The sequence below is a fragment of the Budorcas taxicolor genome, chromosome 20 (assembly GCF_023091745.1).
Source record: "Budorcas taxicolor isolate Tak-1 chromosome 20, Takin1.1, whole genome shotgun sequence".
In the NCBI taxonomy this organism is placed as follows: Eukaryota; Metazoa; Chordata; class Mammalia; order Artiodactyla; family Bovidae; genus Budorcas; species Budorcas taxicolor.
Window position 1 is genome coordinate 34,610,735 of NC_068929.1, and position 21,869 is coordinate 34,632,603.

The window sequence follows — 21,869 nt, forward strand, 5'->3', positions numbered from 1 at the left end:
TACAAGTTATTATACAAAATAAGGCTTTGGGACCAGATAAATTGAACTAAACCCTAAAGCTGACTGATACATAATAACATAATATATTCCATATTTGTGTTGGATAAGAAAAGAGTAAAATCTAAAAATCAGGGTCATGACTTAAAAGGACTCAGAAAGACCAAGCCCCAGCTTCCAGATCCATTACCAAATACTTAACTGATATCCACTGGCTCAGAAAAACTGAAAGCCTCCCGCAGAGATCAGTCCCCTCTCTTAATCTCTCTATTCCAACCATAGAAAGAAGAGTATATAAAATGATAAAAAGATTTATGTACTAGAAAACCGTTCAAAGTTAGATAAATAGATATACAGATAGAATATATTAAAAAATGTATACATTTACTTATATAACATGCTTTAGCTAGATTAGTAACTTTAACACAAACTCCCAAATTGAGACAAACCTAAGAAAACTAAAGGATGGTTAATAAGACTAAAAACACAAGTCAACATTACCACTTCACTGCTTCTTTTTTTTCTTTGGTAACAGATTGTAGGATATAATGGATTTTTAAAAATTATTTCTAGTTGAATATCAAAAAGACATACTGAACAATAGATCAATACAGAAAAAAATAAGTCATATTTACCAGTTGTATGACTTATCAGAAAGGGAGGAATAGTAAAATAAGAGGAATGAAAATTATTTTGTTGATCTTAGACCTCACTATAATAATGATCCAGGATCAATAATCTTTTAGAGTATTACTTTAAGGAATTATATATATATATATATTCAAAAATCCCTTAAACAATAAAGTAAAATAAAATCAACCAGAACATGAATTTTCAATTAACACAACTGAATGATTAGCAAGTATCAAAGAAATGAGATCATCCTAAATCTTAAAAATATAGAAAAATATTTGCTATAAATGATGGAAATAATAAATCCAAGTATAATTATTTTAGTTTAAATAGAATGAAGAAATTATTCCCCCCCCCAAAAAAAACCCCAGATATACCTACAACTACTTTGAGAAAAGGAAATGGAATGAATCAAGATACTGTTTACTTTCTTCAAATAGAACTTTCTTGGTATAAATCACTCATGAAGTTACAAATGATCTGAGATCCATTAACAAATTGCATTTACCATTTAAAAATTAAAAAGGAGTCTTTCCTGATTTAAACACATGCACACACATGCAGATCTTAATCTCAGGCACAGCAAAACAGAAACTGATGACCAAACCAACAATTAATACGAGTTGTAAATTCAATAAACAAGACCATTATAGTAAAAAATTTCACACCAGTTATTTCTTTTTACGATTTACAGATAGTGTTTACATGTTAATAACTGTCTCAAGAAACAATGCTGGGACTTCCCTAGTGGCTCAGTGGTAAAAATACAGGAGACACGGGTTTGATCCCTGGTCCGGGAAGATCCCACATGCTGTGGAGTAACTAAGCCCATGTGGTACAACTGTTGAGCCTGTGCTCCAGAGCCCGGGAGCTGCAATTACTGGGCCCACATGATACAGAAGCCTGCTGAAGCCTGGGTCTCCTAGAGCCCACGGTCAACGCAACAAGAGAAGCCACCACAATGGGAAGGCTGCACACCACAACTGGAGAGCGGCCAGCACCCTCCACAACTAGCGTAAAGCCCACGCAGCAGTGAAGACCCAGCACAGCCAAAAACAAGCAGAAAGAAACTTGATGCCAAGTTAATTACACAGAGAAATAGGTATTCTGAATATTCACCACACATTCAACCTGTATAGAACTTTTAGCACACTAGCAAAGACACAAAGAAAATTACACGTTTACTGCAAAAGGACAATCTTTACTGGTGCTAAAAAGGCAGAATCTTTACTGGTGCTTAAACAAAGAGGTAGCTAGAAAAATGCCACCATTTCTCTCAAACGTTATCATTTACATAACACCTTCAAATACACAATGATTTAGGAAAAAAGTCATTCTTCCAAACAGGTAAAACAAGTTAATCTCATCTATTTCATGATAGCAATTCCTTCCTCAGATGTTAACAACAGGCAGAATTATTTGATTTTAGCCTTTAGTCACCAGAGACAACTGCTACATCACTATGCAAACATGATGAACTCATTTTATTAGGCAAATAGTAGAATTTCATTCAAGTGCACTTAATACAGTACTACACATATAAACTGAAATTAAAAGAGATCTCCAATTGGAAATGGGTTTAAAAAATACAGCTAATACTGATTTCAAGTTACATGTTTCATTGGTGTTCTAATGAAACATACAAAGCAAATGATTTGCTTCCAGCATCTCTGAAAGATTATCTAGTCCTTTAATGTATTAAAATAGAAGTGAGAAAATATACCCTTGAATACAGACTTTAAAATACAGTTTGAAAAACTGAAACCAATTTGATATGCTTAATTCAGATTATGGTTAAATGGTTAAGAAGATAGCTCAAGAGTTGATAAAAGTTTCAAATTAGTCACATTTGGTGAAAAAAAAATAAATGCAGGTGGCTGTAATGTTTACACTGTGTCAGATTTTTTTCAAATCCATGTATAATGTAAGTCCCCAAAATCATAGACTTAATTTCTTAAAATATTGCTGACTATTGAGGAAAATCTGAATGGATTATACCTAAAATGAGACTTTTTTTCTCCTTTTGTAAAATACTTTTGGAATTCATAACAAAAAATACGCACAGAAAGACATTTAGAATTATCAATCCTTTTTTAAAATTGATGGATTGCAGCTCTTGAAAATTTTCCGTTTATTTGCTTTGTTTCTTCAGAGTCTTCCTTTTCTTCCAAGAGTTTTGCTACAGATGTGTATCAGCTGTATATGTTAATAATTTATTTGCCTGTTCCCACAAGTGAAGAGGTGGTTTGATCTTTATATTTTACTTCTGGTAGGATTCTCTAACTTTCGCCTGCAGAGCATCACACGTCTTCTTGGCATCGCCTAGAAGCATGGCTGTGTTAGGTTTGTAGAAGATTGGATTGTCCACTGCAGCATAGCCAACACCTAGGGACCTCTTCATAACAATGACCTAAGAACCAAAGATTAGGTGAGAGAGTATATTTAACAGACCTGGCCAGGACGTGTCAGACACACAAACTTTGTCCTGCCCTAACTTTGAACAAAGCATGTACCACTACTGATTCTTTACTACAAAGACTTTTAAAATACACAAGGAGTATTTTTATTTTTTTAAACATAAATTTATTTATTTTAATTGGAGGTAAATTACTCTACAATATTGTATTGGTTTTGCCATACATCAACATGAATCCGCCACAGGTATACACGTGTTCCCCATCCTGAACCTGCATGTTTACCTTGTATTAACTTGAATTCTTCAAATATGCCCATACTCTTACATCCACTAGAGAAAAGGTCCTGTTAACAACAGTGTATCTCTGAGTGATAAGTGATTTTTCCCCCCAGTGTCTTTGTCTATAAAGACAATGTATAACATTTTCCAATAAAAATAATAATAATAATAACCATCTTTCTCTGAATGGGCTAAAGACAACAAATTTAGTGCATAAATTTCTACTACCAATCCTAAGATAAAAGTAGTTGAGTGGGAAAATGGTATGATTCTTAGCCCATTGATTTAAAGTAAAGAATATTGGACAAGAAAGATGTAAGACAAGAGCCCAAAGAGTAATCCAGTGTGCCCCAGAACAGAGCTAATGACTAACAGAATGCTTCCACAAAGAAAAATGAAGAGGTAAGTCTCTCTAACACTGATGTGTTCTGCTGCTGCTACTGCTAAGTCACTTCAGTCGTGTCCGACTCTGTGCGACCCCAGAGACGGCAGCCCACCAGGCTCTCCCGTCCCTGGGATTCTCCAGGCAAGAGCACTGGAGTGGGTTGCCATTTCCTTCTCCAATGCATGAAAGTGAAAAGTGAAAGTGAAGTCGCTCAGTCGTGTCCAACCCTTAGCGACCCCATGGACTGCAGCCCACCAGGCTCCTCCGTCCATGGGATTTTTCAGGCAAGAGTACTGAAGTGGGGTGCCAAAGATGTGTTCTAGACATTTACAATTACACAGATTATAGATATCACTATCCTGTTGAACACCAAGTTAATTCTTCAAGAAATAAAATGCCTTTCTACGTTCTTCTAGGACACAGAGGCTACTCAAAAACGGAAGCAGAACAAATGTATTCATGTCCCCTATACCATTAATACAGTAAGGTACTGTGCAAACTCTCAAAGTACTGATGATTGATGCAGTAATTGTTTAAATACATATGAACAAGTGCATGTCCCATCTACTCACCCACCACAGATACTATGTTTACAACTCCACATTTTTACAATAAAGAGAGACAAATTAAAAGGAAATATATCTGTTATAATGATTCTTAAAATCCAGATATGAGTTGAGAGTGGTGAAAAGAGTTGCCCACAGTTGGAACAGAGCAAAATTATAAGGGCTAGATTTCCCTACAATCTAGCAGTTAGCCTTTTCAGAAGTAATGTGCTGTGAGCAGGGCTTGCTTCCCTATGCCATGTTACTGTTTGGATTTCTAAATCACCTTTCTTCTGGACACTCCATAATGTACAAGTGAAGTGAAAGTCACTCAGTCATGTCCGACTCTTTGTAACCCCGTGGACTATACAGTCCATGGAATTCTCCAGGCCAGAATTCTGGAGTGGGTAGCCTTTCCCTCCTCCTGGGGATATTCCCAACCCAGGGATCGAACCCAGGTCTCCCATATTACAGGCAGATTCTTTACCAGCTGAGTGACAAGGGAAGCCCAACCCTTTCAAAAAAAATTAAATGAAAATATGTGCTCATCTTCATATGTGAAGGTGATGTTATTAACTCACTGTCCCAGAGGGAAGCCATCTGCTTCACTGGACTCGGCGTGGAATTCAGCCAGCCTCATCCCCAAAGCTCACAGATCCTTTTTCAGTTGTGGTTACAGATTGCGTTAATCCACCCATATAATCCCCTTTAGTTCTAATTGCGGAGAAGGCAATGGCACCCCACTCCAGTACTCTTGTCTGGAAAATCCCATGGATGGAGGACCCTGGTGGGCTGCCGTCTATGGGGTCACACGGAGTCGGACACAACTGAAGCAACTTAGCAGCAGCAGCAGCAGCAGCAGTTGTAATTGAGGAGGCCTTCAGGGCATTCACTCAGTTTCTCTGGTGACCACAGAACAGACAGAAGCTGGATCTAGAGAGTTGGACCCTAAATCTCCTCTTAACTCCTGAGCCTCCTAAAAGGCATCATCATTTCTCATCAAGTGACCCACGAAAAGTTCTGTGTGCATATCTTAAGAGACCTTTAATCCTTAGAATGAAATGCAAGTCTGAAACTTTACCTGCTTTGATTTCCAGACTTCAAGGACTGGCATGCCTGCAATAATGGAGTTGGGGTCTTCTTGAGCCGCTGAATTAACAGTGTCATTAGCTCCAATTACAAGGACCAAATCAGTGTCTACAACAGAAAATAAAAATATCACAGTGGTCACTTCAGGCAAATGAAGGTGATCTGACTTTTTAAAAACAATATAATAGTTGTTATAATAAGCTAATAGCTATAGGATGAACACTTGTGCCAGGCACTGTACAAAGAGCTTTATCAGAGAGGTTCAGTAACTTAGCCAGCATCACACAGCTTAAAAGCAATAGGTCCTGAATCTGAACCTGAGCACCCTGACTGCAGCTTGTATTATTATGCTTTCCCTCCCCTCCATGGATCTATCCAATCTGACTTTTGTTGTTGCTTTTGTTCAGTTGCTAAGTTGTGCCCGACTCTGCGACCCCACAGACTGTAGCCCACCAGGTTCCTCTGTCCATGGGTTTTCCAGGCAAGAATACTGGAGCGAGATGCCACTTCCTTCTCCACGGCATCTTCCTAACACAGGAATCGAACCTGCATCTCATGCAATGCAGTTGGACTCTTTACCACTGAGCCACCAGGAAAGCCCAATCTGACTTTACAGCTATTATCTCAAAATGATCTTGCCAGTAACATTAAAGATATGCATTCCATTTTCAACTTTCAAAATGACCACTTAATATGCAATCTGACATCTAAAAGAATATGGTCTGAGAGTCTGTACTATATTAAAGCTGTGTCCATAATTCTTGGAACTGCCAAGTTTCACACATAATTTAGCAACAGTGAAATCTAAAAAGGGGACATAAAATTAAATGGCCTAAATTCTCTCTTTAAGAACCGTAATTTAAATTACCTTAGAACTTTGCCAAAAATGCCATGTGAATCTAGACATACACATAATTTCTTTATTTTTCTCTAATAAACAATATTTTTTTTAAGTTTACAGTGGATACTTGCCAGAGGGAACTGGTTTAATTTTAACAAACATGATTTTGGGTCAAATGTCATTAGCATTCCACATCTAGCCAGTGAAAACCACCAAGTCCAGCCCCTTATTTGTGAAGTCCCAGTACTTCAAAGAAAACAGGAAAGTACTGACTGACCATGAATTGGTGCAACTGAAAACCAGTAAAATCTCAAGACGCTGGCAAGAATCAGATCCTAAGTCATCAATGGAAGCAATTTTATAAATAAGAAGCCTGAAGTTGAACACCAAGTTCAAGGGCACGAGCAAACCAGAGTCAGGATCTGGATTCCAAACCCATGTCTGTCCCTAAAGCCTCTGCAAGGCACTCCACTCCACCGCATTGTCCCCCAAGATTTCCACCATCCTTCAGATCTCCCTGCAGCGAAATTACTCATGGTGCTCCCAGATCCTGTCTCACTATTTTTCAGTATCATCTTTCGTTGATTTAATTTCAACTGCTTACTTACTAGGAGCAGGTTACTCTTCCTCTGGGAGCAAGTCTGCAGTAATCCCACAATTTATATCCTCAGACTGGCATTGCTATATTCATATTAAGAACACTTGAATTTCACTAGTACTCCATCACTTACCTGGGAAATCATGATTGATCTCATCCATTTCCAACACAATATCATATGGCACCCCAGCCTCAGCCAGCAGCACATTAAGCTGACCAGGCATCCGGCCTGCAACTGGGTGAATTCCAAACCTAGACAGGAAACAAATGAACAGCTGGCCTTATTTGATGGGCCAAAATGTACAGGGACCCCAGGATTACCTCCAGACCTGCACACTCTGTTCTTGGCACCTCTGCTTCTCCTGGTACTATCTGATCTCTGCAAGAAGGAATAGAATCAGTCCAGATATACCAGTAGTCTACAAAGAGTAAGGCTGGAGATTAAGGATCTCCGTATATACAAACTATAACTGCTCTCAAAAAAATAAGTGTAGCTTTGGAACCTGACTCTTCCATATATGTTTTAAGTCCAATGAACTCCCAACAACATTAATAAATAATACCACCTTACATTCAGTAAGTATGTTCTCTCATGATATTTTCTGATATTTTTTTAATCTTTCTGAAGTCAGCCTAGAATTAAACATTTGCCATGAAAAACACTGTCGTGCACGTAGGTTATAGGCCTACTTTCAAAGAGAAAGTTATCCAACTATGTTATCCACATTTTCTATGAGAATAACAGCTTTACAGTGGAAAAAAATTAACTTCATTTAAGATAAATTAACACTTCATGTTCTTATACTGTGATATAATTTATAAATTTCTTATATATTATTTCATTCTATCCCAAAGTCATCTTTAATAATCTCCATCAAAAATTAGAATTCAGAGCACCTGATTCAAATTTAGGACTTAGTTAAATAAACTGAGCTATAGAGCTACATTCTTATATCTAAAAAAAGAGCGAAAGAGCAAAAATGTAAATAACAGGGGTTCCTTGCATATATTTTCACATAATGGCTAATGCTGACTCTTCAAGATGTGCCATGCAACCTGACAACTTTTTTAGTGAACAGGGAACAGATTCAAATTCAGGTCTCCTTCAAAAGTCTGTACTTTTCACTACTATACAACACAGTCAGTATGGTCAGGCAATTTAAGAGGTATTTTTGTTATTAGCTCAAGATAACCAGTTATATAATGTTTGGTAAGTTACTAATCAGCTCTCTCAATTTTCCCATAGAGTACTAACCAGCTGTTATTACAAGCCCACCTCATGCCAAGGGTTATATAAAACCCTGCAGAAAAGGTTTGAGAAATACCTATTTATCTGTGCTTAAATGGGTGAAATAAGGAATTCTAAGAATCCAAATTACAGTATTCTCTAACAAAAATTGAGAACACATGAAGTTTCAAATAATATTTTTTTTTAATTTTTAAATGTTTGCATGGACATAGGAAAAAAAAAAGTTTCCGTACAGAACGTACCTGCAATAGTGCAAAACATTTACCAGCACCTCTACAGCTGGGAAGTAGGTTCTGAAAAACTACTAGGGGTGGGAGGTCGAATGAACTGCATAGAATGGACTATTACTAACCTAAGACTCGAGAAAGGTCAGCAGCCGGTAACTTCAGGAACGACCGAACTGTGTTGAGGCCGTTTTGGGACTTTGGAACTTTGTATGGTGGCATATACAACTCTTCAGCTATAACTGTTTTTGTCACAGGAATGAAAAGATTGGAAATTCTCTCCACTCCACTCTGGGCTTACTCCCTTGGGGGAACTGAGCCACTCTGGGTTCCCTGAGTGCCAGCCCTGCATCTGCTCTCAATCTACATGGAAGCCTCTCTCTGGGAGTAGAAGTGGAATCTTTGGGCTATACTTTTGACCTTCTGTTTGTGGGACAATGTTTTATCATTTGTATGTATGTGTGATGGTACTTACTTTGACTGGCTGAACTATATTTAATTGACTTAAAGATAAGTGCTTATAAATTAAATCTATAGAAAAAATAATCCAAGACTTGGTTTTTTAAAATGTTTACTGGTGTATAGTTGATTTACTATCTGTGTTAGCAAAGTGAATCAGTTATATATGTATTCATCTTTTTCAGATTCTTTTCCCATATTGACCATTACAGAGTATTCAGTAGAGTTCCCTATACTATAAAGTAAGTCCTTATTAGTTATCTATTTTATATGATAATATTTTATATACAATAGTGTGTATATTGAAGACTCTGTTAAAAGGCATTTATCATCTCTTTCCTCAGTGAGTTTTATTTTAGTGAGAATAAAATTAAGGCAGTCATTAGTTTACTCCAGACTGTGGTCACCGAACCTCACCATCTCATAAAGCTTAAATTCTTTAATCACAAATTCTATCATTTTTAGAAATGTAAATGTTCAATACTTGAGTAAAATTTTTAAATGTTCTCTAAAAACAAGATTGTTAAGACTGCTCCCTTTTTTTTTTTTTTGGCTAGATACTACTATCCTAGTATCACTGTCTCTTTCAAATGAGAGTTTTTAATCACCCTGAAAACAAAAGAAATGAGGCAAAATACCGACAATTCATGTTCACATTCTTCATGTAATAATACAAACTATATTTGGCACTTCCAAAATATCACACAGACTCTTGGATTGAGATGTATACTCTACAATTTTAACGTTTTCACAACGGCAGTAGGATAAGACATTTGAAAAAAATATCTCCAGGCACCATAGTATATGTTCATTAAATGGGAATTATATTACAAACCCTCAAATCTGAAGATAAATGTCGCTTTAATACTCTAACAATAATATTCTAAGCATTAATATAAAAAATGGGAGAAAATGTAGTATATTGGAACAACCAAAATATATTCCTACGCCTTCTGATTGCATGAATGTAGGAAAAGAAAAGACATATGAATGAAGTTTCAGAGGTGACTGATTTTGTAAACAAGCATCACAGTCTTCAAGTCAGGACTTCTAAACCTTTCTTCAATGATGGAAAGGGATGAATAATCCCTTAGGTTCACAAGTAATAACAGAAGCAGAAAGAAAAAAAGATAACAACAGACTCAGAAAAGGTAAAGCTCACTTATGTGGAATAAAGAATTTAAATTTCATAAAAGAGGAAAGATTCAATTTGTTTAATCCTCACAAAAACTGAGAAAGAAGGCAGAGCACAAAGCAAAATAAATGCACATAAGAGAGGGACATGGATGTGTCATGCATGACATTAAGGTGTATAAAAATAAGAAAGTAATTTGAACATCAAAATAAATAAGGTTAGTAATGGACTATAACCCTCTGGGGGAAAAGGCAACTCAGGAGTCAAGACTGATAACCAGGATCTCCCTGGTGGTCCAGTGGTCAAGACTCTGCACTTCCACTGCAGAAGGCACGGGTTCAATCCCTGGTTGGGAGCCAAGATCGCACGTGCCTCTCACTCAGCATGGCTAAAAAATCATAAAATAAAGCTATTAGAAACTTATTTTTAAAAAAAGACTGATAACAGATTAGGTCACTAAAGAAATGGAAGGAGGGAATACTCTCCCCTATAATGGCTTAAATGGCTTACTCTCCCCTATAATGAGCTTCCCTGGCTCAGATGGTAAAGTGTCTGCCTGCAATATGGGAGACCTGGGTTCGATCCCTGGGTTGGGAAGAGCTCCTGGAGAAGGAAATGGCCTTCCACTCCAGTATTCTTGCCTGGAGAATCCCACGGACGGAGGAGCATGGTAGGCTACAGTCCATGGGGTCGCAAAGAGTCGGACACAACTGAGCGAGCTTCATAATGGCTTAAAGCTCAACATTCAGAAAACTAAGATCATGGCATCTGGTCCCATCAATTCATAAGAAATAGATAGGGAAACAGTGGAAACAGTGTCAGACTTTATTTTGGGGGGTTCCAAAATCACTGCAGATGGTGACTGCAGCCATGAAATTAAAAGATGCTTACTCCTTGGAAGGAAAGTTATGACCAACCTAGATAGCATATTCAAAAGCAGACCTTTGCCAACAAAGGTCTGTCTAGTCAAGGCTACAGTTTTTCCAGTGGTCATGTATGGATGTGAGAGTTGGACTGTGAAGAACGCTGAGTGCCGAAGAATTGATACTTTTGAACTGTGGTGGTGGAGAAGACTCTTGAGAATCCCTTGGACTGCAAGGAGATCCAACCAGTCCATCCTAAAGGAGATCAGTCCTGGGTGTTCACTGGAAGGATTGATGTTGAAGCTGAAACTCCAATACTTTGGCCACATCATGCAAAGAGTTTACTCACTGGAAAAGACCCTGATGCTGGGAGGGATTGGGGGCAGGAGAAGAAGGGGACGACAGGATGAGATGGCTGGATGGCATCACCGACTCGATGGACATGAGTTGAGTAAACTCCGGGAGTTGGTGATGGACAGGGAGGCCTGGCGTGCTGTGATTCATGAGGTCACAAAGAGTTGGACACGACTGAGCAACTGAACTGAACTGATAATGGTAGAATACCAACTGATAAATGTAGTGGATTATAAAACCACCATTTTGCATCAAGATTGGTTCAGACAAAAAATCAGCAGCACACACTCAATCTAAGGAGTAAAGCTAGAATGAGAAACAGGATTTTGCTACGTCTTAAAGAGAGCGAGAGCTCAACAGAAAAAAAAAATCAGTAAAGACTTTCAGCATGTTCTCTGAGAGCTACTTCATTGAAATCGATCAGTAATAACTAGTTCTTAGACACAGAACACCTGGATCCTCTGCCGAATGGGCATCTGGTTAAGTGGGCACAGTCCATGTTTCCTTTTCTCCCAGCTAACAGTTCCTTATAATAGCTAAAATATATATGTTACCAAGATTATACAGCCAAATCTCAGCCAAGAAGAACTTAAATTGAAATTATAGCTTATTATGATTTTAATGCACTGTTTGATATGCACAGATACTGATAGAATATTGCAACTTGATGTTCTTCTAAATATCATATAAAAGTGAAAGTCTCTCAGTCGTGTCTGACTCTTTATGACCCCATGGACTATATAATACATGGAATTCTCCAAGCTGGAATACTGGAGTGAATAGCCATTTCCTTCTCCAGGGGATCTTCCCAACCCAGGGATTGAACTCAGGTCTCCTGCGTAGCAGATGGATTCTTTACCAACTGAGCCACCAGGGAAGGCCAAGAATACTGGAGTGGGTAGCCTATCCCTTCCCTAGGGGATCTTCCTGACCCAGGAATTGAACTGGGGTCTCCTGAATTGCAGGCGGATTCTTTACCAGCTGAACTACCAGGGAAGCCCAAACAGCATGTGGAAGAACTAAAAAGCACAAAGAATGTGCCCACCAAGGCAGGGATTCTGTAATTAAATTTGGGGACCCTAACATGTCATTATTTTTGAATAATGATAGAACAAAATATTTCCAAAAGAACACATCCTAAACTCAAAAATTTTAGTTTGGAAAGGTCATTTCACTTCACAGAGGTTCTTAGTAATACAGCTGACATATCAAATTATATTGTTAATATATATTGTTAATAAGCTGACTTTTATTCAAAGTCGATGCCAATTTGTATTTCAACTGTGGTGATTTCAAATCAACATTCAAAATTAATGCAGGGTTGTTTTCAAATATCAGTAAAAGGCACTCTATCTCCCACCACTGACTAGATCCCATAATATAACTAAATAACTAGATTTAGTTAGGGAGTTTCAGCTTAAAAGGATCACAGGGCACTTGGATAAGGTTCAAGAGAAACATAAAATACCTAACAACTTAGAAAATAACCCACACTAAGTGAAAAAAGATCAACTGGCTAGAAAAAAAGGCAAAACTGATTTTCAAGCAGACCAAATAAAACAGAAGTTGACCAAATAGTCCCCATTTTCATTTAATAGAAAGAAAGAAAATGGTCTTCAAATGCAAATGAAAGAACTGGAATTAAATTTTTTTAAAAATACCTTTCTGTCAAAAACTTAGGAAGTGAAAGTCACTCAGTTGTATCTGACTCTTTGTGACTCCATGGACTGTCCATGGAATTCTCTAGGCCAGAATACTGGAGTGGGTAGCCTTTCCCTTCTCCAGGGGATCTTCCCAACCCAGGGATCAAACCCAGGTCTCCCGCATTGCAGGAGGATTCTTTACCAGCTAAGCCACAAGAGAACAAACTCCCTCGTTAGGGGAAGTTTCAGGCCTCTTTTCTGTGGATCAGGAAGAGATGGTTTCATTCATCTGAGCTGATGTTCAAACCACCAATTTAGTACAAAATGGATTCAAAAGGATTTCACAAACAAACGCTAAGGATGGTTGGCCAGCAGTGAACATAGTCAAGGCAGTTATGGCAGCTGAGACAGCTCTTTATTTAATGGTGGGGGGCGGGGGCGGTTGTCAAAACCACTAGGAAGAGAGAACAACAGCTCTGGTAAAACTTAGGATTCCCAGAACAACCGCAAGACACTGCTCTACCTCCATCCTATACCACTAACTGCAACGAATTTGTGCTCTTTTGAGATCCTCATGGCAAATTTTGGACACCAAAAATTTCTCCTAATCTCACAATCCTTCTGAGCATCAACAAGTGCTTCCTGTTGCACCCCAGTCCATTCCTCTCCCCAAAAAAACCCGATTGGTGAGGCTTGTGCTTAGTCATGTCCAACTCTTTGTGACCCCATGGACTGCGGCCTGCCAGGCTCCTCTGTCCATGGAGATTCTCCAGGTAAGAATGCTGGAATGGGTAGCCATGCCCTCCTCCAGGGACTCTTCCCAACTCAGGAATCAAACTGAGGTCTCCTGCATTGCAGGCAGACTCTTTACCAACTGAGCTAGCAGGGAAGCCCAGGGGGAGGCTCAAGAAAGACTGAGTCACTATAGGACATATAAGGTCTGTATTAGTGTCCTATTAGTGATATAACAAATTACCACAAATTTAGTAGCTTAAAACAACATGCATCGATGACAGCGGCCTGACATCCAAAATCAGCACCCATGTGCTAAAACCAAGGTGTCAGCAGGACTGTACTTCTCTTAGAACCTTGAGGAGAAAATCCACCCATCCCTTGCCTTTCTCCCGGCTTCTGGAGGCTGCCCCCTCTCCCTGGCTTGAGGCTGCATCACTGACTTCTACTTCCATTGTCACATCCCTTCTTCTGACACTGACCCTCTTCCTCTCTTTCATAAGGACCCTAGTGACTACATGGACCCAATCAAATAACTCAGAATCATCTCTGCATCTCAAAATCATCACTGAATCTACAAAGTTCCTTTTGCCATATAAGGTAACATATTCACAAGTGTGGGGTATTCAGAGTTGGGTTTCTTCGGGGGTCATTAATCAGCTAACCCCAAACTCCCTTTCCAGTCCTAAAATTCCATGAACCAGGGATTCCGTTTTAGCTGAAGAAGTCAATATACACTTCGTGATTTACTTTTGTAATTTACTTTGTAATTTACTTCTGCATCCCTCCCTGATTCCAGTGATTTTGTAAAATTTTACTGCCTTTGCTTATCTTTAATCCATCTGGCTATCATCTTCAAGTTTTAACTGAGGTGTCTTGGACCAAATTAGAAGTTAAAGACCTCCAAATGTATTTGTTATTATCATAATATTTGATTATCTGCAGACTGCATAAAGACAACATTTCTGCTGAGCTAGTTGTGAGGGGTAAATAGCTAACCAGCATGTTATGCTGAATATCCCAAAGGACAGCTCACTTCATATCTGTTTGTATAACAATTTATTATACTAAATTTTAAGACTCTAAAGTTGGAGAGAAACACACAAAGGCTATTATAAGAGAATGCCAATGTTTTGAGAGAAATGACAGAACACACTAAATTTGTAGGAATATATATGAGCACATTGATGAGTCAATGTGAATTTATAATAATTCTGGCCCATGCAACTGGCTAATCTTCAAAGTATGGATTAAAGCTAATTATATCAGACATTGGTTGCCCATGACCAGCAATTTCCAGGAACTGATGGCTAAAGTTCATCAATGTTCCATCATCACATGAAGAACATCCAGAATTCAGAAATGCAAAGCCTACCAGCCTTTTGGTTCTCCTCTTTAAACCGCAAAAATTATCTTGATTGTACACTTGCTTATTAACAGAACAGGATCAGCTGTCCCTGTCCACAACCTAACTTTACAGAAGAGCAAATAACTACTAAAATGAGACCACAGGAAAATTGTCCAGGCTCCTAGAACTCACTCTTCACGCTCCTTCTGCATTATAGGAACTGGCTGATGACTGTGCTTTCCAAACTGGGAGCAACTTGAGAACAGGGACTGTGTCCTATTTATCAGTTCCCAAAGTACCTGGCACTCTAGTAGAGCAACTCAAATAAAGAGAGGGAAGTAAGGACGGGAGGGATGTAGGGAGTGGGGGAAAGGGTTTTAAGGAACATAGTGTGCCCAATAAAGTGCACCGATTCAATAAAGTGAAAACTCGCTATATCTCTTTTGGAAAAAAGATTTCAGAGAAGTAGTAAAGAGTAGCAGCTAAAAGCTCTAGGGTGCCACTGCCTGGGTTCAAAACATTCAGACAATTTACCTCTGTGTGCCTCCCTTTCCTCCTATGTACAATAGGAGTGATAATAAAGCCTTTTCAGAGGATTACTGTGACATTTAAGGAAGATAATTCACATAAAGAGCATTTTATACGAAGTATTTTAGACCAATGCCTGGCACACATGAGTCCTTAATGAATGTAAACTGCAATTATAATATCCCATTGAAACATATTTTGTGATATAAATGCTCATCTGTATTGTTCAAATAAATGCACATTTTTAATGATCATTTATATTAAAAGGCAAATTTTCACATTAAAACAAATGTTGATTTGTCAGCATTTTCTAAACTGGTTTTCTAATTTTTACCCTGAAATCCCAATAAATATCAATATGGTCCAATAAAAGCCAGAAATTCTTTGTACTTGCAACTACATGCAAAAGCTAGAGAAATTATATAGTCAAGACCACTGGACTTGTTGATCAATTGGACATAGCTAATATTCAAATTATTGTAATAGTGTCAAATTTCAAAAGGCCACATTTAACTCTTCTATAGATACTATTAAGGCAAAAAAGTACTGTTTCCTGAACCTAAAGATACAACAAATGTCACTGACAAGTCAAGGTAATCTTCTCAATTATCTTGAAGATAATTTAAGAAAAAGTTAAACATGTTTTTCTATTTTCCTCTCTCAAGCATAAAAACAATAAAGTCTTTTGTGTAACATTATATAATAAAAACTAAGGCCCCCATCACCAGTTAAAAACAGAACCAGGCACAGTTCCAAAAAGGTGGCACAATATACTCACATGAAACAGTGATCTTCAGAGCCTTTTAATCAACCAAGAAAGAATGAAAAAAAATAAAAGTGCATATAGAAGCTATTCATAAATTCCATGTAAAATGGGTAAATTTAGTAAAAGAGCAATTTTAAAAAACTATGAATTTTAAGCCTCTTTTATAATTGTTGCTATTGTTCAGTCACCAGGCTTTCCTGTCCTTCACTATCTCCCAGAGTTTGCTCAAATTCTTCTCCGTTGAGTCAGTGATGCTATCTAACCATTTCATCCTTTGCAGGCCCCTTCTCCTTCCATCTTCAATCTTTCCAAGCATCAGAGTCTTTTCCAAAGAGTGAGCTCTCTGCATCAGATGGCCAAAGTAACACACGATGATGTAAGTCCCATTCTTAGAGTTTTTCTGCAACTTCAAATTAGATTTCAGACATCACATGTGCTAAAAGGAACAACATGAGTTCCCATGAACAAGGGCCATGGGGACAATATGTCCTGACCACAGAGTATCACAATAGTTGTTGACTTTTACAGAGTAGAAACCATTCACTACATGGATCCTACCACAACGTTCAAATAAACTACATTTCCCTGCTTGCATTATGGAAATATCCAGATTTAGTTTAGCAATAAAACATGATGAAGAGCCAAGTATCCCAATTCAGTACTAAGACAAAGAAACTACGGAGACAACTGGGCCCCATTCTAAAGTATTTAGTGTGTTTTCTCCATTTTGAAGCCTCTTATTACAAATAGTGAAAAGGATCTCCAGATTTAAAAAAAATCTTTTTACAACCTTCAACTATTTGGTTATATGTTTTATGAGACACTATAAAATTAAAAGATGCTTACTCCTTGGAAGGAAAGTTATGACCAACCTAGATAGCATATTCAAAAGCTATTACCTTGTCAACTAAGGTCCGTCTAGTCAAAGCTATGGTTTTTCCTCTGGTCATGTATGGATGTGAGAGTTGGACTGTGAAGAAAGCTGAGCACCAAAGAATTGATGTTTTGAACTGTGGTGTTGGAGAAGACTCTTGAGAATCCCTTGGACTGCAAGGAGAGCCAACCAGTCCATCCTAAAGGAGATCAGTCCTGGGTGTTCATTGGAAGGACTGATGCTGAAGCTGAAACTCCAATACTTTGGCCACCTCATGCGAAGAGTTGACTCATTGGAAAAAACCCTGAAGCTGGGAGGGACTGGGGGCAGGAGGAGAGGGGGATGACAGAGGATGAGATGGCTGGATGGCATCACCGACTTGATGGACATGAGTTTGAGTAAACTCCGGGAGCTGGCGATGGACAGGGAGGCCTGGCATGCTGCGATTCACGGGGTCGTAAAGAGTCGGACACGACTGAGCGACTGAACTGAACTGACTGATGCAAAATTTATTCTCATACCCAAGATATTCAAAGGGTTAACATCCTTTCTTTTACTGTTTCATATTTTAAAACTGAACTTTACACAGAACAATGTATGCTGATAGCATTTTGAAATTCTGCCTTCCCAATAACATCACTGCACAATTTTCCTAAATATATCATTCTCAGCTCCTAGGTGGCTGACAAATTAACTCAGGGAAAGATATAACAAAGGGAAAATAAAAAGCTTACTTATTCTTCCTGTTTTTAACCATAAATATCTATAAATCAAGAAAACTTTAAAAGTTAAAATAGACTTTAAGGTCTCTCTAATACAATGCTTCCTAAGGCAGGACACTTTTGTTTAGAGTAACAACAATAACATGTACACTGCGTTCTGTCCTGGGAATTTCACTACAGATGTAATAGAATCCCTGCTAGGAGGTACGCCCGAAGAACCATTGTATTTGATGTTTGCATGTAGCAATGCTCCATTCTAAGGAAGGTTCATGGAGGTAATAAAAAGATTTGTTACTATTTTCAATATTTTTTAATTAAATGTTTGTTTATTTTATTTAATTAATATTTTAATTAATTTTAACCTTTGAAAAATATGACAGCATCTGGAAAGACAGGGTTCTTTGGTTTATCACATTCTGACCAGAACTTCTGATTGACAGCTATAGGTCACCTATTAAAAGCACAAGGAAAACTTATTTAAGAGAAATAATTTTAGTAAATGCATTTTGAAGTAAAATCTTATAAAATATGAAGCAGACTAACTAAACAGTATCCTTCCCGGTGAAAAGGCTGGGACCAGCTGCGTGGGGTTAGTCTATCCATCAGAAGAGAAGCATGGAAACAAAGTGGAAAAAAAAATCTGCCCAGCAATGCAGCTGTCATCCACAAAAACTGATTAATGAGAAAGGTTGTGGAGTCAATGTTTTGGCAAGTCTTCTTAGGCAAAAGTATAGAAACCCAACTTTTGAAAACTGTGAGTCCTTTTCAGAAGCAATGGTTCAGATAAACCTACTCATACAATTCTGAATGAAAAAGAAAATTCTAATTTCCTCTAACTTTCCAACTGCCAGAATTGGAGAACACTAAGTACTTTTCTCTTTTTTTTGAAGGTGAATAAAGGCTGAACTCTGATCTGAATCTGGTATTCATCCACAACCTCCCCTTCTTCAGGAAAGAATAATGAATGTTAAAGGGCTTACAAGAATGTCTCAGGGGCAGTTTTTCTAATACAGAACAACCTGTTCTACGAGTATGAGTGAAGAAATGTTTGACAGGACGCTATGGTCACATGTTCCAATGTGTACAGGTGGCCCGTTGACACTGGGGCCACCCCCAAAAAACAAGAAGTCATCTAAACAGGACCAGGTCAGATGACTGGTGCGAATGTCAGTGCAGAACCCTGTCCCAACACTTCCTTTTCCACTCCAAGGAGATTATTATAACTTGTGCCCAAATCTGCTTTTTCCTTCACTGAACCAAATCCAGTGCAGTCAAGAACAGCAGCTGTATGACTACTGACATGGTTTTTATTTCAAAATAACTACTAAGACTATGAAGAATGATATCAGGGGGAAAACTAAAATTCTATTTGCAGATAAAGTTCTAGAATACATATGCTTGCACAATGGAGAGATGTAGTGAAAATTATACATAATTTCTTATTTCTGACTGAATAATTTTAATGATGCTGAATGACTCTTGAAATGCAATGGCTAGTAAATAGCATGAAATGGAAATTATTAACAAGATACTGAAGAATTTGAACATGAAATGACAAGAGGGCTTCTATTTACTTCTCCTCTGCCATGTTTACATGAACCTCATTGACAAAAATCAGCTCAAAGAGTCTATAGTAATTAATAGTAGACCTAGAAGCCAAACATCACTCTGATGGTCAGAGGCACTGGTTTCCATCAATGGTGAGTTTCTCCCCTTGACCACTGGAATGCCTGTGATCATCATTTCCAAGGAATGAGTCCTAGAACAGCATGGCTGGGAGAGGCTTTATAAAGCACCTAAATCACAGCCTTTAACATAGTCTTCTCTTCCTTCCACTATATCAATATGTTGTGGGCAGCACGCAGTCAGAGGCAATCTGATCAACAGTCAAGAGTCTGGAAGGATGACGGCCCTTTTCTAGTAAAACAGACACCTTTGATCTGAGGGATTCCTGGAAATTTTATACAACAGGTTGACCAGAGATATAAGTGAATGCACACACTGGTTTTCCTCTCTTCTACCAAAAGTTTCACTCATTTGACTAATTACACAAATAATTCCCATCATCCATCCTCCTGTAACCATGTTTTATAAGAAGGCAGGCTCAGTGCAAAGAAACACAGCATGTTCTTTCAGAACACCAGAAGCACTGGCTAGTTCATCACCAAAGAGTGCCAGTGGAAACTCTGATACAGTGATCAATGCCCCTGCTGTTCTTCATCATTTCAACTAGTGACTGAACTGAAAACACAATAGGGTTATAAGTGTCAATTCAGAATATCTTAACACCTATTAACTAAGTTCTCCTTAAATGTCAGCTCCACATGGGTCAGGAATTTTGATCTTTGTATTCGCTGATGTATTCTCAGAACTTACAACACTGCCTGGCACCAAGTACTATGTAATTATTCATACAGTGAAATGGTCACTGACATGAATAGTCATGGCTAATAAGAAAGTAATGCAAAGCTGGCAAGAAACTCATAAAAAATATCTATTTCCTTTCTCAACTGCTACACTGGATCTTTTTATCTGGCCTAACCCTCTATTCTCTTCAGAAGCACATATCTTTATTACTCAACAAATCTGCATGTGCTAGATTTTCCTGCACCCCAAAATATAACAAATCCAAGATAGCTGAACTCTGTTTATTTGGACTGCATTTAATCCATGAAAAACGGGAAAATCCAGTTAGATCAACAAAATATTTCATCTTCCAGTATCTTCAGAGAATAGATTTCCTAGCAAAAATAACATACATTTAAACTTATAGTCATGTCACACAAGACCGTAAAACACTATTAAACTGCAAATACCACTGGCAGCTAGATATGTTTAGATAGAAGATGAAAAAAATAAATATTTATTTTTTAAAACCTGCAAAAAAGTTTCATGTTATGAGTAGAATAAAAAGTTTAAAATATTCCCTTGACAGCTATCTACTCTTGTCCTTTGCCTTCCTACCCTCCTTCTACTCCACTCTTCTTAGCATATTGGTACATTAAATGGAATTCATTCACTCGTTCATTTGTTGATCGATTTGTTCTCTATCTATAAACTTTTGAGAGTGGGAAATGAGCTTCTGCATCCTTGTATTCTCAGCACCTAGAAATAAATTTCTATCAGCAAATTATTAATAGAAAGACAGAGTTGGACATTAATAGGAAAGCCATATGTAACATCAGTTAGCCAATCAAAGAAGTTGACAAATTTTAAAGCAATAATGCTTTATACAAAGAAAATCAAGCAGTCATTAATTGCAAAAAGAAAAAAAAATATGTCTTTCTAAGGATTATTTGTTGGAAACACTACCTCAGCTTTATAATGAAAAGCTTGTATTGACCCAAAGATTGGGAAACAAAGAGAAAAAAATGTCTGTGCTCTTGTATCGTAAGATTTTTATAATCAAATGCTTTCAGAGATCAAGCATAAGTTAGGTATTCTGGGTGCCCAGGAAGCAACAATATCCTGGTAAACAATATCCAGTAAAGATGGCTAAGTCAGTGAACTTCCAGGACATTCTGAAATGAGCTCTTTTCATGAAATGTCATGTGCTTCATTATATAACCTCAGGTCTCTGTGAGCATGTTATGACTATGGCCAAAGTAAAGGGAAACAGGAATGTCTCTAAATCAATCATGGGCCATGAAGCCAGACAGACTGTATGACAGAGGCAATTTTTCTTGGCACCACTTGGGCATAACTGATTGATGACAATCGTATGTCCACACTGGCACATTTCCACGGGGAATGTGTGAGAATACGTCACCACATCTGGATGTGAGGCATGCCGGGGTCCTGAGGCACAAAGATCTACTAACAGCAAAGGCCCAGCAGCTGTGCTCAATGAACACCGTGGGAGCTCCACAGAGTGATGAAAGGACTAAATTACCGCAAACTGTAAATACAGATTTATTTCATTAAAATACGAGGTAACCACTGCAGCCCTCTCTTGTTCAAACAGACATGTGCCTCTTAAGAAAAAGCCAACACCTAACTTCGTAAAGAAAACCTGCATTTCTGCTACAGAAAGATGATGATGCACATAAAGCAGAATCAACAAAGTTGCTATGATTCCCTTTAAATTAAAAAAAAAAAAAACACTCATGGAAGCTAGAAAGGAAAAATATGATCATCTACTGTCATGTTAGCAAGAATAGCTCTCTTTCATTTAATACAAATATGAGAC

The 21,869-nt window shown here is 37.9% G+C and overlaps 1 protein-coding gene across 3 annotated transcripts in view; it reads right to left on the minus strand.

The window, feature by feature from the left end:
- Positions 1-1,810: 1,810 nt before the first annotated feature.
- The window catches only part of NNT (nicotinamide nucleotide transhydrogenase), a 93,460-nt gene continuing 73,401 nt past the window's right edge, over positions 1,811-21,869 (minus strand). For all 3 annotated transcript variants that reach the window (XM_052659015.1, XM_052659016.1, XM_052659014.1), the window contains 3 exons: positions 6,917-7,035; positions 5,337-5,452; positions 1,811-3,040 (listed from right to left, as the gene is read on the minus strand). In XM_052659015.1, coding sequence (XP_052514975.1) covers positions 2,891-3,040; positions 5,337-5,452; positions 6,917-7,035 — 385 coding nt within the window. In that variant the 3' untranslated portion in view covers positions 1,811-2,890. The remainder of the gene's footprint in view (positions 3,041-5,336; positions 5,453-6,916; positions 7,036-21,869) is intronic.